This window comes from Dromaius novaehollandiae, chromosome 2 (genome assembly GCF_036370855.1).
Source record: "Dromaius novaehollandiae isolate bDroNov1 chromosome 2, bDroNov1.hap1, whole genome shotgun sequence".
In the NCBI taxonomy this organism is placed as follows: Eukaryota; Metazoa; Chordata; class Aves; order Casuariiformes; family Dromaiidae; genus Dromaius; species Dromaius novaehollandiae.
Window position 1 is genome coordinate 160249228 of NC_088099.1, and position 24301 is coordinate 160273528.

At 38.9% G+C, this 24301-nt stretch overlaps 1 protein-coding gene across 3 annotated transcripts in view; it reads right to left on the minus strand.

The window, feature by feature from the left end:
• ADCY8 (adenylate cyclase 8) overlaps positions 1-24301 on the minus strand; it is a 127936-nt gene that overhangs the window by 83765 nt on the left and 19870 nt on the right. For all 3 annotated transcript variants that reach the window (XM_026113702.2, XM_026113701.2, XM_064507876.1), the window contains exon 2: positions 14142-14291. In XM_026113702.2, coding sequence (XP_025969487.2) covers positions 14142-14291 — 150 coding nt within the window. The remainder of the gene's footprint in view (positions 1-14141; positions 14292-24301) is intronic.

Sequence of the window (24301 nt, forward strand, 5' to 3'; positions counted from 1 at the left end):
TTGATATTAGGAGGATATAACTTAGAGTAACATTATCCAGGTTGTGGGTCATGCCACTTTCTTGAGGAGCAAAGGTGCTCAGAGAGAACAAAACAGAGCAAAGGTGTGACTTGCATGAAGGATGGTAGGTGGAATAAGAGCAAAGGGCAAAAATGAAACTGCTGCCTTAGACAGCAATAACATTAGACACTGAAATGCAGCAGCAGATGAAACATCCAAGAAAATGAGGCAACCTGTCCCCAACATTCATAAGAAGCAATATAGTTTCTAACTTACATCTTTTACAGTGGAATTCATGAAGAATTCCCACTCTGAGCAGTCCTAGTCAGGAGTTAATAAGCAATTCCTGGCTATGATGAAAACACGTTGTGAGTAAACACCTTCATTTTTCTAGACAGCAGCCCCAGCTGAGGTGAACTGTACATTTACTTCAGAAGGCAAAACACACACTGCTAACAGTTTCTGCTGCAGTGAATGTGCATAACGCTCCACTTAGACATAGCAGTTTTCTCCTGGTCACCTGCCTGTGTAAAATGCTAACGTGGAAGATGAGAGTACAGGGACTCTGCCAGTGTGTAATCCACCTATTCTACAAAACTTTACTAAATCAAGGCTGCCTTCAGGAATGTGAAAAAATCACGGGAGCACAATGAAAGCCTAAAGGGAGAAGAGATCATTGCAAAGACGATACAGACAGTGATAGCTGATATAGAGTCGGCAGTGAGCAAGCATGCAGTGAGCTCATCCTTTATTCTGGTAAAAAGCCCAGCTTTGACCTTCCCTTTCCCCATGTAAGTAGTACTAATCTTAGCACAACTGTGTTGTATTGACTTTCTTCCTCTTTTCCCACCTGGGAATTCTGCTATCCTCCCCTCTTCTTCTGATGTGTAAAAACTGAATGTGGTGCTTGCGACAGCAAGAACTAAATCAGTCTCTCAGGGGATCGTTTCCACTCCTGCAAGCCCAGGTTCCCATAGGAGTGCCTGACCACGAGGCAGCTCTACCACTCTCAAGCAGATGTCCCAGGGCCTCCTAGGATAGCATGTTTGGGAACAGCTGCTGATTGAAAACTAAGATCTTCCAGGACCAGAAGTATTTTTGGTATTTTGTGTCCTTCAGGCTCTTAAGCTGTTTATTACTTCACTATTACGATTGCTCAGTATGATCATATAGTAAATCCACCCTTTAAATAAATCAGATCAGTGTATCCGCGAGCCATATGATTACAGTGTTTGGTGAGTTCTCTGAAGATACTTTCACAATAGCACAAAATCTTTTCACTGTAAAAATAAATATTTTTTTCCTACCTTATCCTTGTAGGAAGACAAATAGGAATACAAATTCAAAAAGAAAAGAAAAGAAAGAAAGGAAACAGAAAGACTGGTTATTATTGAATTGCTTATTAAATCTATGATAAAAGCATATAAGAAAATGCCATTTCTCCATAGACATATGGCTGAAAAATAGACAATATGCTTCTTTTCATGCCAGGAAAGGCTTATGTTCCTTATTTGAATTCATTTAAGGAGGTATCCATCAGTGGTTCTACAACACCTCTTTAAAATAAAAGTTGGTTCACTTGACACATGTTCACTAAGCCAAGAAAAATGTGCCTGGCATATTTGATACCTTAACCTTCATGCTACTTATTAAGATAAGTTAAATGTTGTTGGCTGCACATAAGATCAGGCAATGACCCATAAAACAGAGGTTAATTAGCATGCCTCTATTACAGCCCTTCTCTATTAATACTATAGCATGTGCAGAGCTCTTGTCAGAACACCAGCTCAGGTTACATATTGAGCTCGTGCCACTTGTCATAATCTGTTTTATGTATGCTATGCTATGGAGGAATATTACTATAAAAGTAACATAAATTCCATATATGTTTCCGTATGTGTATATGTACATTACATATATGAATTTGAGGCAGTCCAACAACTGGTACTGAAATTTTCAATAGACATGAAAATTCTTCCCTTGCTAGGCATCACTCTCAACTGTCCTTTGCTGTACTAAGCTGCTCTTACACCTGTCCTTTGCTGTCCTAAGCTGCTCTTACACCATGCCAGGCTAATAGGCTGGTGGGGGTGCTGAACCAGGTCCCTTCCACAGATCAGGCAAGGAGAGCTGGACGATAGAGTAGATCATGCCCCTTGTGTCTTCTCCTACAGCTGACACTAATATTCTATGGACCAGGAGACATCCTTTCTCGACAGGCCTTTCACATCACCGTACTTTAACCCAGTAGTACAGAAAGGTCTTCAGTTATTCGAGAATATGACAGAATATGAAGGAGTCACTGCCCTTTCATATAACGATCCTTGCCACACAACTCCACTTTAACCTAGGTAAATACTATGATTCCCATTTTGCGGATTTAGAAAGCAGGGCCCACAAGTAAAAGAAAAAAAACAGCTGAGGTCACTAATGGTACCAAACTAATGGTAGCATTCAGGTCTAGATTCAGACACTTGAATTTTGTTGTCTACAATGTAGGTGTACCTAAGCTCCCACTACAGTCAGTGAGTCTGGAGAAACATTCAACAAATCAGATGTAAATGTCTACCTTGGTGTCTCTATGGCTCTCCCTGGGCTCCATTGTTTGTATTGACCAGATCTCACCTGGCTGTAGTGGGAGCACAGAGGTGTAGAGCACATGAGCACACATAGACCTAATTTAGGAGGTGCCTGAATCTGGAGCTGACTCTCACCCTAGATATCTAGTCCTTTGGGAAAACTTTGGAATAGTGAAATAAGTCCTGCAGTCATAAAGGAAATTAACTTCATTAGTTGCATGTAGTCTGTTTTAGAGCCTCAAGATTGTAACGTTATTCTTTCTTTAATGCCCACTTCTTTATACTTCTGCAATAGTTATTATTTATTGAATAACTTCTCTGTGGTCTGCAGACACTGATGTCTGTGTCTCGTACTGAAATTAGGGGTTACCGACTGTGCTTACTACAGCACAAAAGTAGCTGGGCACATTCACAGCAAAGTGGGACAGCTCCCTGATGAGTAAATAATAACCTTTGGAATAATTTTTGAGAAGATTCAATTAACCAGTACGTGAAATCTTGGTCTTGTGAATAAAAATTAAACAGGAGACCTTTCTGTTGGAGCTGATCAGAGAGAGCAAAAACCTGACAAGCACAAAACATCAATGAGCAGCATGGGGCCTGCGGGAGGTTGCCAAAAGGAAGGTCAATCTCCCCGAGGTTTCCTTGCAGACTGTGTGAGGGCTTCACCCCTGCAGGGTTTGCTGCCTGCGTAAGGGCTCTGCACCAGCTCCCCTCAGACAGTACAGGATGATCGGCAAAATGCTGCCTATGCTATCTATGCTGCTCTGGGATTTTGCTTTGTTTCTCAAGGTCTCTTTTAGGGTTGGCTTCACCCAGGGGCGAAAAGCTCCTCTTAATTGGCAGTTCTTTTCAGGTTTTGTTCTTCCTCCTGTACACAGATTCTCAGATTGGTAAACACACATTTATCTTCAATGTCCTTTAGGAGACTGATTTAGGAGATTTAGGAGTTTGTGAGGAAGTGGCTGGATCGGGGAACATGAGTTGCTCATGGCTATTCCCAAAACAGTCCTTAAAAATGGACAGACATACCCCCCAAATGTTTAACTTGACAGAGAATCTAGAGAAACTGTTCCACACTGTCCCATATTGATTTTTATGAATCATTTTGCCGGAACTGTCAAGCTTGGCTTTAACAAAGTTTATAATTAATATCATGGAAGCTATATTGTCTTAGGCACTGAGCTCAACAGCATGAGAAAAGGCTTATTCAGAGCAATGTTTAAGCTTTTTTGGAGCACATGAACCTTTATTACATTTAAAGAAAGTAGATAAAAATGGTATTGTTTTCTATTGAAAAAGTGATAATATTCAGAATAGATGTAATTATTGTAGCTGCCACTCTAGAAAATGAGAATTAGCACCTTTCATTATGATGAACCGTTCTGAAGAGAAATTCTTTCATTCTTACTTAATGCACAATGGACAGTCTATTTGTGTCCGTTCTATCTCTCTTCTGTGGAGACAATAGCAAGTAATTAACAAAATATGGAAGGAACTGCAGTAACTAATACGTTCAGACGTGCGAGGTTGTGAGGTCGACTGTTAGCTTTTACTGCCTGCTGCTGGAATATGCGATATGAGCCACATCAACTTTCTTTGATTTGAATTCAGGCAGTTACCATTCCCACATATCCTGTCTTTGGCTGTGTACTCCACTTAGGCATCTGGAGTTCTCGAGGACAAACAAGGCCAGATAACAGGGGAGGATTTGGAGTCTCTTTTTCTTTAGCTATTGGATATGAAACATGGCAATTCAGGGTCACTTCCAAATGGATAACTTGGTGTTTATGAGAGTCATGGCTTTTTATAATAGTGCCTAATTAGTTATTAAGAAATGTTATAAAGTTTGTTGCAATGTGAGAAGTAAACAGTTTCTTCCACACACTTTTTCTTGTAAGGAAGAACAATTCCTTCCCATCATTTCTTCAGTAATGTGGCCCAGAACAGCATGAGGTGATACATGTTGCACATGCTGAAGGGAAGGACTGCAAGGTACTGCTGTTCCTTTCCCTTGTTTGGGTGAGGAACGGTTTGAAGATTCAAATATCAGAGCCCCATTATAAAATTCTGGCAGGGTTTGATGATTAGCAGTCTATTGCCAGGTGTCAAAGGAGACACCCTTCTCATCAGCCACTTGTCTGTGTAAAAATATCGTCATCTTAATGCCTGCTTGCCCTGAGCCTCCTGAGCAGTAGAAGGCTGATTCTAGGGCTGCCAGGTTGTATTTTCAGATCTTCCCACTATCATTTTGGCCTCCTGACTACTTAGCTCATCTTGTAGCATGCTGGGACGTGGTGGAATGACCCTTCCTGTGGAGGGATTTTTTTTGGCATGATACCTGTTATTGCTGCTGTGTGTGTCTTTTAACTGAAAAAATGGCATTTCTCTGTAAAATATTTACAAAAATATTTATGAAATTATTTCCAAAAAAATAAGAGATTAATCTTGTGTAATGAAATTGTCTCCTGGCACTGCTTTGTCATTTGAACTGTCTTTTAGCTTAGGCGATAGGACCATACAAGTCTCAGTGCCCTGTATGGTCTACAACACTTGTCATGTGTCTTTATGGAGTACAAGCAATGTTTACAAATCCCAGACCCTCTGGATCCAGACACAGTATCTTTTACTTCCTGAATGAAGAGTATATTAGACTGATACCCTGTTGTGAAATTCAACCATCTAGCAAAGACATTCAGTGAAAAGTAGGAGTTACACAACAATGTATATTACTATCCTGTCTTGTTGACATGAAAATTCATGCTTACAAGTGATATTGTCCAGACCTGTAGTAATCCAATATATGTATTTAAGGCAAATTTTATACAATTTTGTATTTTTTTTCTTCCAAATCTCATGATCTGTTTGTTGATTCTGTGTTAGGTGATTGTAGAGAAGAAAATTACCTAGAAGAAAAACAGTTATGTGGAAATACGAGAAAGAGCTCAACTAGAAGTACTGTACTTTCTTCTAGTATATTGACTTCCAAAAATTCAGTTAGTGTGGATAGGAAGGACAAAGTCATACCCTAGAAGCAGGAGAAAGATAGACAGTAGAAAAATATACTAGAGACTGATACCATAAAGGCATAATCTTAAGACATTCTTTATTTTATATAAATAGTAAGGGAGATTAAAGGTAAAAAACGTTAAAAGTAAGGGAAATTAAAACAGCTCCTACAAGTCAATTTTGTTGTGAAATATCAGAATGGCCCTTTCTGACTTTATGTCTTTAGTTCTATGCTTCAGTACACGTCCACTATTCTAGGATTGTTTTGACCCTGCTGCTGTTGAATCTCCATGTAATTGCTCTGCACGGCTTATACTTTCTATTCATTTAGACATTTCTTTTTTTGCGTTTTGTTACTTTATTTGCTGTTTCAGACATTATTAGGCAACTTCAGCAATATATACATGCCTCAATAGTACCATTTATCACAGTTAATGAAATCGAAAGTGGCAGAAAGCAAGCTTGGGCACCATTAATTCTGCAGCTTTATGCTACTAAGTCATCGCAGAACAAAGAGATGGAAAAAAAGCTAGTAGGTTATCTATTCTGGTCAAAATAAGGAATCTATCTTTTCATAGACTTGCAGGACTCCGGTCTTAAATAGCACAAGCTGGATAAAACTTCCTCTGTGAGATTTCTGGAGGGGGAGTAATGGTCACTTTCTGAAAATCAGATCCCTTTTAATAGGCTTGTTGAGGTGTGCTTAGATACTGAGGCTGTGAAAAAACACTTAATCTATTTAAAAACCTTGATCTAAAATTTATACATTATCTTAAATTATCTTAGAAATGTCATCAGTGACTTGCCTCTGGCTGACTTAGAGTTTGTACTGTTCATAGATAATTAAAACCCATTATCTGGACCACATGTTCTCTATTAATTGTGATGCCTAACAGGACTTTTGAAAGAGTCCTCTTGCAGTCATTTCGGGGTGCTATGGAAAGCATAATATAAAGTACCAATACTGAACAAGAAAGAAAAATGACCTTAAAATGGCTAAGTATATTCAGAGCAGGAAAGGTACTAGACTGATGAATTCAGAGCCTGGAGTTCTCTATTTAAGCAGAGATGACTGTACTGCAGACCAGGTGGCAGAAGTCTCTCATCGCTGTAGGGGGCTGAAACTATTTCATTCCCCTTACTCATTTCACCCTTGTCCACTTTCCCGAGACAATCAGCAAGGGTAGCTAGTCAAGGGCAGCTGTGATAATGGCTTTTTTTTCTTTATTAGACACCTCTCTCTTTAGCAGTGAGCTGAGAGCACAGGAGACATAGGCCACCAGATACTGATCAATGAGTAATCCATCCTGTTCACTATTGACTGGCACAGCACTCCAACAACTTGTTTTAAAGGTGACAAAACCACACAGATTTTTGAAGGGCTAGCTTTGTCGCTAATGAATCCAATGGCTGGCTAGCTTTATCGCTAGTGAATCCAGAAGGCATCTACTAGGGAGGGGAAGCACAGTTTGCTTTCTCACCAATATCTCCTAGGGAAAGCTCCCATTCTTTAAGTTCTGACACTCTTTAGGGTTACTTTTTTCCCTGTAAAAATTGCAGTTCAGGATCTGATTCTCATCTCCCTAGCATTGGCTGTAAATCAGGATTACTTCATTTGAATCTATTTGCCACTCTGGATTTACAAGGAAGGGGAGAGAAGGCAGAGGATGCTTTATATCTTGATTTTACTGTATATTCCTACTTGAAAGCAAGAGGGGTAGGTTATGTTTTGAGGATAAGAAACAAATATTATCAGCAAATTCCTGAAGTGCAGAAAAATAGAATCAGAAGGAACTGCATCTAAAATCTGACATGTAAAATGTTATTTTTCTACTGCAAGTGGAGATGAGCAGATGGGGCATTTTGAGACAAGAAGATCTAGAAATAGATGTGCTGTTTCTGTGATGTGCTCTCTGATACCCACGGAAGTGTAAGTGCATATAAATATTGTACAGTTGTTTCCAAGAAGGAGGAGAAGCATGACAAGGGATTTAGGGAATAGATGTCAACCTTTCTATATGGCTATGGATTGTGAAGAACAATATAATATTTATATTTTCATCCATTCCTTAGGTTGCTGGATGAACAACATACTTTCACTATGGTCCTCTAAGTACCAGAGGAGCAATTCTGAGAACAAATTTCTGCTGGAGTTGTGGTTCTTAAGAAGAGGACACCATTACGAGAGAAAGTATTGAGAGCAATGAACCTTTCTGGGCATCCCACACTCAACGGGCTGGGAAGGCTGAGCTGCCTGCCCATTACATCCAGCAGAATGGGAGTGTAAAACTTTTCTTTCACAATGGAATGATTGCCACAAAATTCATACAACTAAAATTCAAGTTTTTATAAAGAAAAAAGCTGGCTAAAATGCAACCTGTAGCCAGCAGTTTACAAAGAATTTTTAATTGGGCGGGTTATTGCCTGCCCTTTAAAAATAAAGCATCAATTATCGTGATCGCAATTTTTATTTAGTAAGGGTTTCAAACTACTTCTGCTGTGAAAAAGAAAGGTTGTGAGATCTCTAAACCTCAGATTACTCTTTTTTAAGCCAAATCTGAACTTTATCCTCATACCAGTTTAGAGGAATTTTCATATTCTTAGCACCAGTATAAAAGTGATGTCTTTATAATGGTTAACCCTCTTAAAATGTCCTTTCTAATCCCAGACCAATCTGCTATTACTTTAAAGGCTGCAAAGTAGTGATGGTTGATTAAAATCTAGATTTGTAAGAGGCTGATAAAACCTACACAGCATGTAAGCTTCTTTAAAAATAAATGCAGAGTTCATCAGTCTGTAGAGAGCTTCTTAAATCTTTGGGAAATAGAGATTGTTGCATGGGAAAGTGTGAAAAAATGCTCTGGAAGTAGAGGTAGAAGGGAAACAAATGGTCAGACAGAACAGTTTTCTAATGGAAAAAGAGATTAAGACAAGATTACAGTTGTTACGTAGATAACAGACAGGGAAAACTAAATATGCTAGCAACAGATGCTCTTCTTAAGACAAAGGGATGTCCTTGCCTTCTAGAGACCTAGTACCAACACCAGAAAAATAGAAAGTGTGTTCATCTTGAGAAACAAACCAACCCTCTGCTCACCTGGACAAATGGTCCTCTGGGGCTTGGGAGTTCAAATCCATTGTGGAAAACAAATGAAATAATATCCAAACTGTTCTAGCTTTCAAAGTGAGCTTTACTTGAATTTATGGACTCCCTTAAGAGAAAGAGATCAACCAGATCAACTGGAAAGGTGGCCAGTAAAACCAGTAGCAGGATGTCCAGGTGAAGAAATGTCTGCAAGGGTGTTCTCAAAGATGCCTCTTCTCATCAGACCACTTAATGAAGAAGGGATTTTTCTTGTTTCCCTACAAATCTGACTAGTCCCAGGATCCTGCCTGTGGATTCTTGTCTTTGCACTGCCTTGGTTAGAAACGTCCTGGGAAGCTTGGTGGATCACGTATGATGACAACCTGCACCTTCTCTGAATAATCCTGGCAGGACGAGAGGCAGATAGTGGTTGTTTCTCCAGCCACTCTCTGTCTTAATTGCTCTTTTTCCCTGAAATCATTCATAAGGCTTGAGAAGATGTTGAGAAGGAGATTTATATCCATATGAGAGGAACTTCTCTTGGTGGAATTTGAGAAAATGCCTGCAGAGGGAGGGTTTGCTTGCTAAAGATTGAGAGGGAGATGTCAAAACTACAGCTAAAAATAGACTTCAATGCATTCAGGCTTTTCTACTGTTAAGCATTGGGTAACTCCACCAAGACTGCAGTAACAGGATGCTAAATTAAAATAGAATCATTTTATTTATTTTGCTTTTCAAGGTTAAAAACTGGATGACTTCTTTCTGATTTGAGTCTTAGTTCCTCTCTATAGCCTAGTGCAGCAGTGGCAGTGCAGCTTGTTGGTGAGCGCTCTGTGCAGTAGGTAGGGAGTTTTCTTTTCATGAATGATGTAGAAACAGCTGCTTCTTGAGAGCACAAGAACAAGCACTTCACCAGAGGATGAATGTAAGCATCACATAAATCAACACTGATTTCACCTGTCATCTCAAACAACTGCTCAGATCCTTATTTTGTAAGGTACAGAAACAATGCAAATATATTTCAGAGAGGTTTTGTGTTATTTTTTTGAAACACTAGTCCAATCCAAAGGTCATTCATGCTAGTAGGATGCACTCTAACAACATCATTTAACCAGAAATCAACCCCATTTCCCTATTGCTTGATCTGGGCTTCATTAGTTTCATTGTGGGTCTAGAGGGGTCTTGGACAAAGAATAAAAGTGTAGCCATTATTTCTATGCATAGCAGTCTTGTAATTTTGAGATCTTATTACAAAACCTCTAGTGTTAGGAGTAAGTATTGGACAGATTTTCAAAATTAGTTAATACCTTAACTTTCGTGGTCTTCCTTTCCCAGTAGTTTTCAGTCTTTATTTCCAACTTCAGTCGTAAGATATTTTGTAAGTTAAAGTGTTAACCTCCTTACACAACAGTTTTCAGACGTGCATAATTTGGTGTATGTGTGGATGGTGAAGGGAGGGGCAGAGTGACAGAGTTATCTGAGTAATTTTTTTATAACTAAGTGGTAATATTTGAAAGTTTAAAATGCTAGATGAGTTTCAAGTGAAGATGGATTACTTGGGAAAGAACAGGTAAAGACAGCAGAGATGTATGATTAGTGCAATTCTTAATAAAGACATCATTTCAATATATGTGTGGATTTACTATGTCATTCATTTAAAAGTTAGTGACTCTGTGTAAAAAGAAATTGAAATGAAAATGAAATTTAATACAGGTTCTTGTTCTTCACTGAGGGCAATTACATGGCATTTTCACAATGAGGCAAATGACATATTCATTGTTTTCTGAAAGTTTTGTAGTAGATAATTAAGAAATAAAGTTATACTTTCCATTTTCGTTGCCCAGATATAGTGATAACAGAATTATCTGCTGTGCCCTTACAGTGAAATCAAGGTGAAACAAAAGACTGTTTCTTTGAAGTGCTTATTAGCAAAGCACAGCACTGGCTGTAAGCCTCCTTGGAAGGAAAAGATACCGAATCAAAATATTGACCCAAAACTTCAAACAGGTTGTGGAAACTGATGATGTCATTGAAACTAGACGGATATAAGAAAACCGAGAACCTTGTCATAGTATATCCTCTGTTTGTAGGTTATGATCAGGTAGACAAAACAAAACTAGAGAGTATTTTATGTGTACCAATTTTGGTTGTTTGAAATAACTGTAACTTAGGCACAAGTGAATATCTACGTTTCATTAGAAAATATTTGAATTAATGATTTGGCCAATAGCTGGTAAACTGGGACTTTATGACACATTATCTTGGTTGTGCTACCTTCTCTAGCTTGTTTCTACTTGGAGAATGGGCCAGTGGAGTAAAATCAGATTTACAGTTCTGCGACTGAAATCATAACATGGCACATAAACATTTTCCGAGAGAAAAGTGGCTTTGCCTGTCAAACTGTAAAACTGCACAAGAGCACTGAAATAGAGCAAGAAACCCTTCAATCTTGAAACCTCCCCAAGAAGAAAGAGAATATAGATTGCAAGAGAACAGCAACATCCAAAAAACACACTCTCACATCTAGCTGTCCACATTTCAGTTTAAAGTGGCACCAAAAAAAAGAAATCATCCCCCAAAATAGAGTGGGAAAAACTATGATTTTTATAGTTTCACCTTAAATTTTTGTTGCACTCTACAGAAAGGATACAGGCAAATGAATAAATGAAACTGCTCTCACTGAAAAAATATCAGCTTGTCTATACAAAATTTATCAAGAAATGCAGAATACCATCTTTTGCTTTCCACCATAAGACAAAAGCTCATATAGTAAATGCTGATAATTTGTATTACAGAAAATTTGAGAACATCTTCTTTTGAGGACATACTGATACAACAATTAAGACAGTTACTTCTTAATATGTATGTCAAAAGAATATAGTCACTTAGAAATGAAAATGGAATGGATATTTTTCCTATTCTTTCACCACTGTGTATATTCCAGAATGAAAACGAACTTAAATTTTAGGTGTCTAGTTTTTAAGCAGTTATATTTCTTTGGCAAAGCCCCTGCAGCCACCAGGTAAGGAGGGAAAATTTTGTTTGCATCTTCTGTTTGGTGTTTTTCTGGCTATGAAACATTAAGGTTACATTGTGACTCCTGGAATTGTTATCTGGAAGAATCACACTAAGAAGTCTTTCTCTATTTACTCTGCACATTTTTAGCTCCTCATCCATATTTTAGAAACTTTCAGAAGCCACAAACAGTTTCAGGCCCGCATACTCTTTTTTTTTCTCTCTGTCTCTTTTTTAACTTTACATATCAGAGGTACTTTCTGGAAAGTTATAGAATGAACTTACTAAAGCTCATCAGGATTTAATCCTGATTTTTTTAAATGTGATGTGCATTACTAGGTAGTATAATTTTTACTTTCAACTAAAAATTCCTTGTATCATGAAATATATGTCTTCAGGATAGAAAAATGCTAGCAGTCCTTGGATCACTGCCTGAGGATGCTGATCCAGTAAGCACAATCAAGCTGCTCAAAAGAAGCAGCCATCCAAAACATGACATTGCCAGTCATCTTAAAGAAGATATGTTTAGAAATTGCTTAAATGAACACTGCTTTGGAAGTGAAGGGGCAGAATAGAAGGGAAATAATCTCCATTCCTCAAGACATTCCAGTATCACAACTTTTTGCTATTGTTGTTGCCCCAAATCAGAATGGAAAGCTGATTTTTTTTTATGTGTATATATATATAATATACATATATATATATTTCATTTAGGGTCCTGAGGTCATTTTCCCAGACCAGAATTCATTTTCCCTTATGCCTTTCCAGTCATAAGATGCTTGTGGTGTACCACAGTTTGGTTACAGGCGAGTGTCAGCTGCAATGGGGTAACTCACAACGACTTCTCCTCTCAGGGATAATGTAGCACTGATGCCTTGCAAGGTGCTGGGTCGAGACAAAATATAGAGCTCCAAACCATCTGATTAGAAATGAAATTCTGCAGATTCCTACTTTACCCCACCCTGGGAAACAAAAAACCAAATAAATAAGCAAACAGTCCAAAAGGGAGCACTCTGTCTTCATTTTGCTAATGGGAAATAAAATTTCGGCAAAATTGAATTTCTCCCCACCGCAAAAAAACAAAAACAAAAACAAAAACAAAAAAACTGTCTTCGTAGAAACTTTATTTTCCAAAAGAAAAGAAAATAATTCTGATGGAAAATCCTCAGAAGCATCTGGAATAGGGGAGTCTTCTGTTGGTGTTTTATGATGATTTTTACAAAGTACTCCAGAAAACAATAATCCAAGTGGAAACTTACAGAAAGCTATATTAAAAAAAAAAAAAAAGTCTAGACAAGCACATGAAAGAGAACCCTAACCAAAAAAAAAAAAAACCAACCCTCCCCCACAAACATACAAATGAGGTCCTACAATTAAGATGGAAACAGAGAATCCTAGATAGCATCCACTCTTTCTCCAAAGCCTGCCCTACTGGCAATGGTTGGAGACAAGTTCTAGTCTAGATAACTTGCATTACTCAGCACCGTCGGTTCTTCGGTTCTTGTGCAAAGTCTAGAACCCGACATCTTCCTACACCTCTTTATAACAGCATGGCTTTCGAGAAGTGAACAAAACACAAAGGAGATGCAATGCATCTGCATATGCAACAGGACAAAATAAATCACTAAGTTAATTTGAGAATAAAATAACAGTATAACATACATATAGGCTGCATTTTGATCTCAATGTAACTTTTAAAATAGCAGAAGGAGAACATTGTCCTGATTTACATTTCAATGACAATACAAAATGTATGTAACTTGTATTAAATCTCAATTCAGCTACCTTGGTACTATTAGATATTAAGCGGCAAACTTTCTCTCGTTTGATGACTCTTCTGGATTGGAAAAGATGATCTACATAGGAACCACCATACAGGCTCAGATCAAACATCCACCTAGCTCAGTATGCTATTTCTGACAGTGGCCAAAAGGAGATTTTTAGGGCAGAATTTAAGAACAGAGAAAGCAAATAGGGATACATCCCTGCAATGTCCTCACGGCTCCAGAAAATCATCCCTCAGACAGAGGAAATGTTTTAGTATTTTATCTGCCTAGATAGATTTATCTTCCATTAACTTTCTTAGTTTTCACTTGACTTTTTGCATCCACGACACTCTGAAACAAGGCGTTCCACAGTTTAACCGCACTTTTTTTAAAGAACCATTTTTTCAAAACCTGCCCACTGCTAGCTTCATTCAATGTCTCCTTGTTCTTGTAAGGGAAAAGACAATGAACAGGCATTGTCTATCCATCCTCCTTCCCAATGAAAATCTCCGAGATGTCATATCAGATCAATACACACCAGAAAAACAACAGCATGCAGCTCACTTAACCTGCACGAATCAGATGGCATCGCACTGGAGACAGTGAGGTTACAAATGAGCAGATGCCCTGCTCTTGGCAAATTATCAATTCCAGTTAACACAAAAATAGGAGTGTTTCTCCTGGTACCTGTCGCTGGTTTTCTGTCTCTAGCCTCAGTCTGGCTTCTACACATCTTCTGGTCTCCAGGAAGGCTTGACGTTGTGCTCGGTCTGATAGGTAGCTAATGAAGATTCCTGCGGTGTTCATACACATAAATAACACTGCCTGAGCCGCTATCTGAAAGGAACAACAAACAGGATTTGATCAGACAAGAGAGGCAAAAATATGTCTGAAAAATAAGGAAGGAGAAAGGGAATGAATGCTCTGCAGTTGTGCAGGCTGTAAAACTAAACAGTTAGGAAAGTTTGCATAAAAGAATCTCTTGGATCTTAATTAAAGACATCAAACCTATAAAATTCTCTCTGCCTTGAGGAAGAAATATGCAGTATTTGGGGACATTAAACTCTACATGAACCACAAATGATGTTTCCAAGAACTGACTCACAGGACTCTAGTCAGGAATGATTACAAACTTAATTAACAATTTGTTTTTGCACTGCCTCTTCTGTAAAAGCAACTTTGCTATTTGTTTTGTGGCTTAGTTTGAGAACAAAGCCATATTAAGGAAAATAAAGAGTGTCAATTAGCTAAGAATTAATACCAGTGATAATAGTTATTCTGTTATTATTAACCAAATTAAATAAATTCATTTTCAGCCGATGCCAAAGCACAAATCCCCATAATCTGAATCCTGAACTGTTCAACAGGAGAAGCTGAAAGGATAATCAAATGCTTACATAGGCCGTACTTGTGTAAACAGACATCTTTCTTCACTGATGCCTGTGTAACAGCTACAAGATACACTCTCCTTTCCTTGTAGAAGGTGTGTCACAGCTTTTTCCTTTGATGTATGAACTTAAAAGAGCCAAACAGGCTCTTATCCTTCGGCAGTGTAAATTCTAGCGGATTAATTGTCTTTCATAAATACCTCTTTGTGCTTTGTATGCTTGTGAGGCAGAGCACAAGAACACTACTGAAGTAGGGCTGTTTGGGAAACTAAGAAATGCATAATATTTGTGTGAGCCATAGACAGAGCACGGATCTGCAGTCGCAGCACCTTTATCCAGCCTCCCTCATCTCTGCTAGTGGTCACAGGTTCAGGTGAGCTCTTCTCGGTTCCAGTTTCAGCCAGCCTTTTGGGAAGGTGAAGAGTGGAAAGTAAGTCCAGAAGTCATTAAAATTCCTCAAACACAGCATGTTTTAGGAATAAACTGCTCTGGCCCTTATATTAGCTAAACAAGCTGTCAGGTTACAATAACCTGCTTTAAGTCTACTAACTGCGTCCAGCCGTCTCTCTGCCATGAAGCAGTCACAGCCACAGTGCTGGAAAGGTGGCTCACTGAGGGCACCTCACATTTCAGGACCTCATTCTCCTTAGTGGACTGCCCTTGGAGCATCCTGTACTATCCTGAGTGCCAGCACCCCCTGCCCAGCAGGACCATCCAGGCTCCGACAGCTACAGTCTATAGCACTACGGTTAACACCTTCAGAAACATAATGTAAGAAGAGCCATGCTAAGAAAGTCCAGGTGATCCTCATTCGAGATCCTATCTCTGACAGTGGCCAACAAGAATGCCTAGGTAGAAGTACAAGAATAAGGCACTGGGTAGAAGTACAAGAATAAAGCACACTTTCAGTGATATTTTGTCAGAACAGTTTTGCAGATTCCAGCAATCTGAGGCTGAGGGATATCATGGGCTAGAGATTGTATTTTTGTAGTGGTATTTAATAAACAGCCTCCCTAATATCAACATTTTGCTTATTCTAATAGAAGAGAGAAAACATTTAGTACAACTCCCTAATCATATTACGACATTGTGCCTGAGGTCTTCAGGTCTCATTCCTCTCATTCATGACGGGATATGAAAATGAAATTTGATATCAAACAAAGGGCATTTAACAGAAACTTCAGCTTTAGGTGTTCCTGTATCTCTGAATTTGGAGCATGGTTCTATGATGGCACAGGGATTTCATGTATAGTTTATAAGCCATGATTAAGTAAGAATGCATATCCTGGCTCCAATGAAAGATCTATCTAACCTTTGCCCGTAATAGACATTCAGGCAAAACTTGTGAGAAGTAGGGCATGATTACAATGATCTTGCTTTACTACATCTTCCTAGTTTCCAGGATCCTGTGGTTTACAGCACCTCTGAGCTGGAGGTGGCGTATTCTGTTCATCTGTTTAATGGCCCCCAGTAGATCTACAATGTGCAATTTTTTTCTGATACCTTTTTGAAGTTAATTACACCTTTGGTCCCTATGGCATTCAATGGCAAAAATTTCTATAATTTCATTAGGCACTTTGTGATAATAATGTTTCCTTTTGTTTGCTTTAAATCACTGCTTTATCATTTCTTTGAGTAATCCCTCATGCTTATAATAAGAGAAACAGTGACTAATCATTCCCCATTCATCTTCCTCTCAGCAGTCATGATTTTATTGACTTATAGAATACTCTCCCTCAGCCTTCCCTTTATGAAAGTGAAGAATTCTGGACTATTTAGTCTCACGATATCTGGGCATCACTCCATCCCTCTGTTCATTGCTTCTTCCCTTCTTGCTTGCTTCTCTTCTACCTTGTCCTCTTCTTCCAGAAACTGAGCGCCCCAGACAAGCCACCTTCCCCTTTGCTCCACAATAAAATAGAGAATGCAATTATTTAGCGCATGAGATTATACTTTTCTGGTACAGGCTACCAATAGATGTATGATGAGCTGACATGAGAAAACACTGGTTCGGAATTATGCGGTGCAGTAGGGCAGCTGAAATTGTCTGTGGGTGGCTGGAGAAATCAACATTTTCCCCAGAAGTGGTGGCACAGTACTCTTGTTTGCTTGCAAATTCAATTGAAGTTCCACACGAGCCCAGTTTATACCCTTCTCTGCTACTGCTCTGAACTAGTGCCACTCACTTCAGCAGATCTCCTTAGAGCAATGTGGTAGAATCTAATCTTCCATTAGATGTCATGAGTGCGTAATTCAGTTTAGACAAAGGGAATTATGTAAAACTTGCTACAGGTAAAATAACAGTCTACTCAGCTGGAGGCAGAATCTGCTCTCCTTGCACCAAGCAGTCTGATTCAAGCCAATCTAAAGAGTAAAGTGCTCTGCCTGGCAAGGATATTAATCTGTGGCTCTTTTTAGTTAAACAAGCAAAAAAAGACACATAGGACTTGAGTGTCTCATTTGCCACTACTTTTTCCTGCAGCTTACTGTGGCCAATTCCAGAAGTCTTGCAGGATTTTCTACTACGTATCAGGGCCACAAGCCAAGGCAGACTGTGATTTCATTAGATGTGCAGTTTCATATCTTTTTGACTGACCTGAAGATAATCAGTGCTCATACAGGAGGACAGCTGAAGTACGGGGAGAAAAAAAGAATATCTTTTCACAGCATTCATGAGCCTTTTAGTCTATTTGTACCTTCCACAGCACTCAAGTAGGCAGCTGTAGCAGGGACAGCAAGTGATCTTGAAAGTCATGAATGATACATTTTGATGTTAGAGGGCTCTGGGGAGGTCTGCTTCTTGGTTATTGTAAAAATGCAAACAGAAGGCACCTATCACCATGGTGCTTGGGAGTATCAGTGTAACAGGACCAGCACCGTCCCTACTGAACCTGCAGTTGGCACATAATCACATAATAGAATGAAAAGAGCTAAAGAAAGTTACTTGACAAAATTATGCAGGTAGCTAGAAGTAGCTCTTAAAATTTTTACCTCAAATTTCTGCTTCCCATATTTCTCATAGGAGGTGATTGAGAGCTTAGTTCACAGAGAAATCACCTGTCAAATCAAATTTACATTTATAAAGTGTCCTTTGTGAAAGCACCTTGGGGCACTTTGCAAAGTCAATATGAAAAACAAAGGCAATAAAAGGAGAGGAAGCAGGTCAGACAAGAAAGAGAAGTTTAAATTCAACAGTACACACTGATTCAAATACATTTTTTTTTTTGTCTGTATCAAAAGCACTTTGCCAAGGCAGTTAAAAATAAGATAACATTTTGAATAGACTTGGGAACCACTAGATCTCAGACAAAAAAGAAAAAAATAAAACTTAAGCACTGGACACGGCTGGCAAGGAAGAAGTATTAATCAAAGTAGGTACAGCATGGTAGAGTAAGAGAACAGAGAAAGGAGAATTGATTGGAAAGCCAGTGAAGTATCTCAAAAAGTGTGTTGCTAAGTGGTAGGTAAATCAGAGCCACAGAGAGACGATCAAGACAGAATTGAATGTAGTTCAGGAAACAGGAAATTGAGTAGGATCCAGGTGAGGGAGTCTGAGTTCTTGAGAGCAGAGTGGAGCTAAGCATAACAACACCAGTTTGTAGGCATTTCTGCCATAAAAAGCACCAAATTCGGTTTGCCTTGATTGGGAGTTTATGCAGAGTCCTGTGAGTTTATGAACAGCTGGGAGTGAGTTAGCAGTTTGCGATTGCCAAAACTTTTGAAACTTCAAAAATCATAACTGAAATGTGTTTGCATTCTGTCATCTTTCTTCTTTGAAAAGAAGCTATTGTCCAATCAGGGAGTATAAAGCCATAAGGACAGCTGTACAGTCCCCTAATTCAGTGCCTTGTGAGACCTGCCAGTAATAGATACTTAAGGAGTGTATAGTGGTTGCCTGATTTCCTCCATAACCTGAGGAAAAGCATTAATGGATCCAACAGATTGGAAAGATGGTTGTAAATTGTTCACTAAATCTAAATGAGAGGGATTGCCGCAAACCATCTTCATCAAGAATAGTTCAACCAGCTGTAGCATATATTGATTTGGAAACCACGGTAGAGAAGGAGGAGAGAAAGTTGAGGAGCTACTGTATTATTACCCCAACTGCACACAAATAATCTAATGTTCTCTGCAGAAGTTACCCTATTATTAACCTCTTCAGCAGGTAGTTTTATTCTGCCATGTAGGAAAAAAACCAAAAAAGTCCCAAAACATTGCTGGGGCTGATTTGACCATAAAAAACTTGTATATTATATATATATATATATACACATATATATATATATGAAACTAAAGAAATCATTTTCAATATAATTTCCCCTCAGACGTTTTCAAGGCAGATCAATACTAACAAGCAGGAATTTCATTAATTCCTGAAAGGAGCCCTTGGGAAATTTTTTAATTCTTTTCCTATTTTGCTTTCTAATTTTGGGTTGGCTTCAACAATGGATTAGAGTAGCTCTTGGCTGTTTTGGGAAAACTGGGGAGGTAAAGCTGTTGTGCTTCTTTAAGAGTGTTTTCAGTATGTGCCACATAAAGAACTGGTTGCTATGGTAATTATTATTGGTTAATTAGGTTTGGAGAAGCATTTTGATTCATCATTAGTTGTTTAACTAAAAATAGCAGCTTGCCACAAGGTTGTTTTCTGTAACTAAAATGTCTCAGAAACCTCATTCCCCTCTCTCCTTTCACCACCATCCCCTTGCTTAGGTTATTCTGGGGGAAAATATCTTATGCTCTTATCAAAAGACCGTAGGAACTGATCACCAGGCATGAAGTGAGGATTGCATGAGAAGTGTGGGATTTGAGACCAAAATGCTCCTCTTTGTATAGAACAGAAACATCTGGCAGTGCAGACTCCACCACTCTCTCACACTGCTGGGATGTGGCAAGCCTCTATCTCCAGCTGAGACCATGATTTTATGAATCAAAGCGCTTGGCAGCAAAACTCGTAAGTACCTGTATCTTTGTACTGCCTCTTGCCCACCTTGATCCCACAGCACAGCTTCCTCTTTGTTGTGCCAGATCAATTATTTGTGGGACCATACTGTGAACTATATCAGGGAACTTGGCCAACTTAAAAAATAAACATTTGGTGTTGGCAGTGATTTTCCTATCTAGAGCAGTCGTCTGATTGAGCTCACAGCACAGCCTCCACAGGGAGAGGAAGCATGTGAGTGTTCAGAAGTTGGCATGGCTGCCAACTCATTAAAGCAAAATTGTTGCTGCCTTATCATTAAACCACCTTGTAAGGAGTTTTCTTACTCCCCAAGTTCATCCAGTCTGACTTCTCCTGGGACTCTGCTAAATGCCAGCAGCCATGCTAGTCTTTTTTTGTTTGCTCTAGATTATGGATACTTCTCCACCAGAATTTAATGGAGACCATGCCCAAACTGTCATGACTTTCCAGAAAGTTTGTTTGTCCCTGATCTTCTATACTGTCCAATGAATAAGTACAACAGATGTTTTGCAGCTATTCACAGCTGGAGTGAGTGCCAGTTCTTTTATCTGATCTTAATATGTATAGTTTACTGAAAGGCAAGAATATAACTCACACCTGAGAAGACAGAGGGAGTGAAAGGGATGTTGTTTATTCATGATAAGTTTAGTCAAACACACATTATGCTGGTTTAGAGAGCTCTTTTTCCCAACCAACAGTAGGCTGAATGTGAAAACAGTCAGACATTTTTGTAAAAAATGAAAAGGCTTCCTTTTATTTGCTTTAAATCACAAATGAATGAAGCTTTTGAGTTTAGAACTAAGTTTTGCAGTGTTCAGCTGCCCACAGCTCCCACTGGGACATGGGCAGATTCTTAGAAAATTCAGACCTTATTTAGGCCTCCAGGGTAGTTGATAGCTCTTCTAAGAAGCTTGGTCTTGTGCCTTCCAGAGCAGGCACTGGAGGACTTCACTATGTACTTAGGGCACAGTCTGACCCTGAATGTGCATAAAATATATAGACTGCAATGCAAGTTGCACCTGCCTATCAAAATGCAGGATGTACCTCAAGGAATGATTAGATTACTGACAATGAGAATAACTAGTCTCAGACATGCTTTTCTTCAGGCTTTGCAGAATAACTTAACATGGCTATTGCTCCTGCATTTCTAACCATTTAGAAAACAAAGACCATTTTCCATCTGAGCAATGATACATTTGCATAAAATCAATTGTTCTAGTTCAAGAGAGAATTCAGAAATATGTCTTTAATATTCAGAATGCGAGGTTTGTTTTGCTGTGAGAAAAATAGCTATTTCCTTTTTGCTCTTTCTCTCTCACTGAATCCCTTAGAAATGCAGAAAATTGAATATCTGAGTAAATTGCTCATAGGTAACTCAAACCATACAATTTGGCAGAACAGCTTTCAAATACGGCAGGATTCCTGCAACACAGTGTAATAGAAGATGTCTTTCAGGAAAATCTTATCATATCAGACATGTAAGAGCAGACATGTAAGAGCCTTAGTGATGCACAGAAGCAGGTGAACAAATATATAACCCTGCTAGTGCCATTGAACAGCTCTAAATGAGAAATCATTTTGAGCACATCACATTTAACTCCCTTTGAGCTAATGTAACATTTAGGATTCAGAAATAGCCTTCAGGAAAAAAAATATATATCTATATATAAAATTCTGGGATTTTTGATAACTTTCTCTTGGTGCTTTTCTTTTTATAGATGTTAAAGTGACTAGACTTTCTGGGACAGTGACAGTGTCCGGGTCATAGCCCATGCATATAGGTGAATGAATAGAGATAGGTAAATGATCTACAATTTTTAGGAACTGCTCTTCATGGCTGAATGGTACTTTAGTCTACTGGACCATCTCTCTATCCCTCATCTAGAAACTGCTCCTGAACCACACAATGAAATCTGGTGGTCGCATCTCACTTTCCCTGAGCAGCACAGCACTCTTTTGTCATCATTTTGCTCAAACGATGTTAATATGGATACCAGAAATCTTCCTATTTGGAATAAACAGCCTCCTCTTCCAAGATGAACAGCATCCCCTATTCATTGTTTCTGCGTGCTGGTTAGGTACTGTGTCCTTCCGCTCGGAGACAGCTGCATGCAGGGTAATTCCAATGAGAAATCTAAAGCTAAACCTTCCAGTCATCATCATTTAGTTCCTAAAACTTCACTTCTTTTTGTGTATTTAGGTAAACTTAAAAGGCTCATAGGAATCTCTTTTTTTTTCTCTGAATATACTTACGTATGACTTTGAAACCATTATACATCTAGTATAGAATTACTTCAAGTTATCCATGCTGTCTACCCAAGAGTAGATCCTGTAACAGCCTACACAAAACAGTAAAAAAACAAGGCCCAGCACAAATGCTTGCCCAATGGACAAACACACTGGAAGCAGAGGCTGGTAGTCAGGGTAAGTTAGAAGACTGCTGAAGTAGTGGTATTTCCCTGCTCACTGCTCGGAAGGACTGTAAAGCTCCTGTGGAGTTTCGCTTTCGGCACTTTCACATTTCAGACTCATGGAGGTCAATCTGTCTGACTCTGAAATATCCCCTACATTTTTTACGCAGAAGTTGACCTCCCTTCCAAGCTTCACATTTACTGTTCAAGACAAATGCCAAGGTAATTACATTTAATAGAAGCCACCTTCCATTTGAAGCCTCTAGAGAAATTAATTACTCTTAACAGAAGTTACAGAATCTAAACAAGGATTTATGATGAATTAATCTGAAATTGGGAAGCACACTCACAACATCCTAGATATTAGGAATGGATATTAGGAAGGATATTAGGAATCCTTCCTAGGTTTATGGGTCAACCTTACCAAACGTTGATTTTCTTTTCCACCTTGCATTACACATAGGTATCTGAATTGTAAATATCTTTTTCTCACTTCTGAGGTATCAATATTTGGGGATCAAGCATCAGACACTATAGCTAATTTTTCAGTGACAAACACTTCCCGTTCCAGCTGACACTCAGTCTGGGAATGCCTGGGACCACCACCGAGCATGAGGGTGAGTCTGGACACCCTAAAACTGAGGCCTCTAAAGTGATAGCCACTTTGGAAATTTTCCCCAAATTATTTCAATAGTTTTGTCTAAGCAAATGCAAGATAGCTAAGGCAGAAGAGCTTCTAGTACTTCCCTGAATAGATTATACTACTGATTATGAGGAATGGTGGAAAATACTTTATCACAGCTGCTTTGCAGCATTGGGAAGAGCTTAACTACATTTTAAGGAAAACAGAATTAGGCAGTCTATATTTCTACTAAGTGCGTTCATGGTGGTGTTCTGCACAGCTGTTTTTATTGCTCTAGATAATGGCTCTTATCTGAAATAGGATGTCAAAACTGAGTGAGGGATAATTATGTTTGTATGGCTGACAGCCGTTCATCTTCTCTGACACACTTTGTTGCTGTTTTCCTCTGATCAAATGTATGTGTATCCCAACAATTACCTGAAGAACATAATCTACGTCTCTTCCCAATGGAATTGTCAGCCCTCATGATTTGTATATAGGGGACCCTATTTTGGTGCATTGTGCAGAATTATAGCAACAGCCTGCACAGGAGAAGCTTTCCATGTTTCCTCATAGCAATGCTGGGCTAGGTCGTACGTGTTTTCCTCTGACTTATCAAGCTGTGGCCATAAGTGGAGAGAAGAAGTAGGATTTTCCTGATCATTTTTTCCCTTTTGTTTTGTAATGGAAAAAGAAAGTATTATCAAAAAGTAATAACCTTAAATTCATTCTTAGATCCTTTATCAAGAAGTAAAGGCTGTCTTGTGAAAGGCACTCCAGTTCAAATGAGAGTGAGACTAATGACTATACAAAAGTAGATTGTTTTAGGTAAAATAGCACTGAAAACACTGGTAATGAAAAATGCACGAGGGATATCATAGCCTTGAGTGTCCTTTTCCAAACAACAGCTGTCCTTCAAAGCCTGGCTCTTCTGTGAAGTGAAGTTCAGCTGTTTGTGTGAATCAGTGATACCTGCTGGCAACCAAGCAAACAACCCATCACCCCAGCTATTTCTTTTTTAAACTATTAACCCAACAAAGGCAAAACAGTCATGAAAAGAAAGACTCTTTGCACTTAAATATCAGCATTTTTAATGAACTTCTCAGCTGTTACTGGCAGTCGTTTTGCACAGGTGTCCATAGAGACCAAGCTTGGCCCACAGGCTCTGTAACATGCTGATGTGTGGGACCGGATGAGTAGGCTAGAGCTTGCCTTTCCGATCCCAGGTCAGGCCTGGAGGTCTACTAGCCCTGAAATAATAAGGCAAGTAATTCCTTTCTTATGACTACTCCGCTTCCATTTTAAGACGTTTCTCTGAAAGGGACCTGAAAACCACAATGAGTGCAATTAATATTTTCTATCTATTTATCTCTCTCTAATCTTTCTCAGTATCTCCTTTTGTTATTGACTATGATGATCCCCTGAAAGCTAAGAAAAGACAGAACTCAGCAATGGCATTTTTAGAG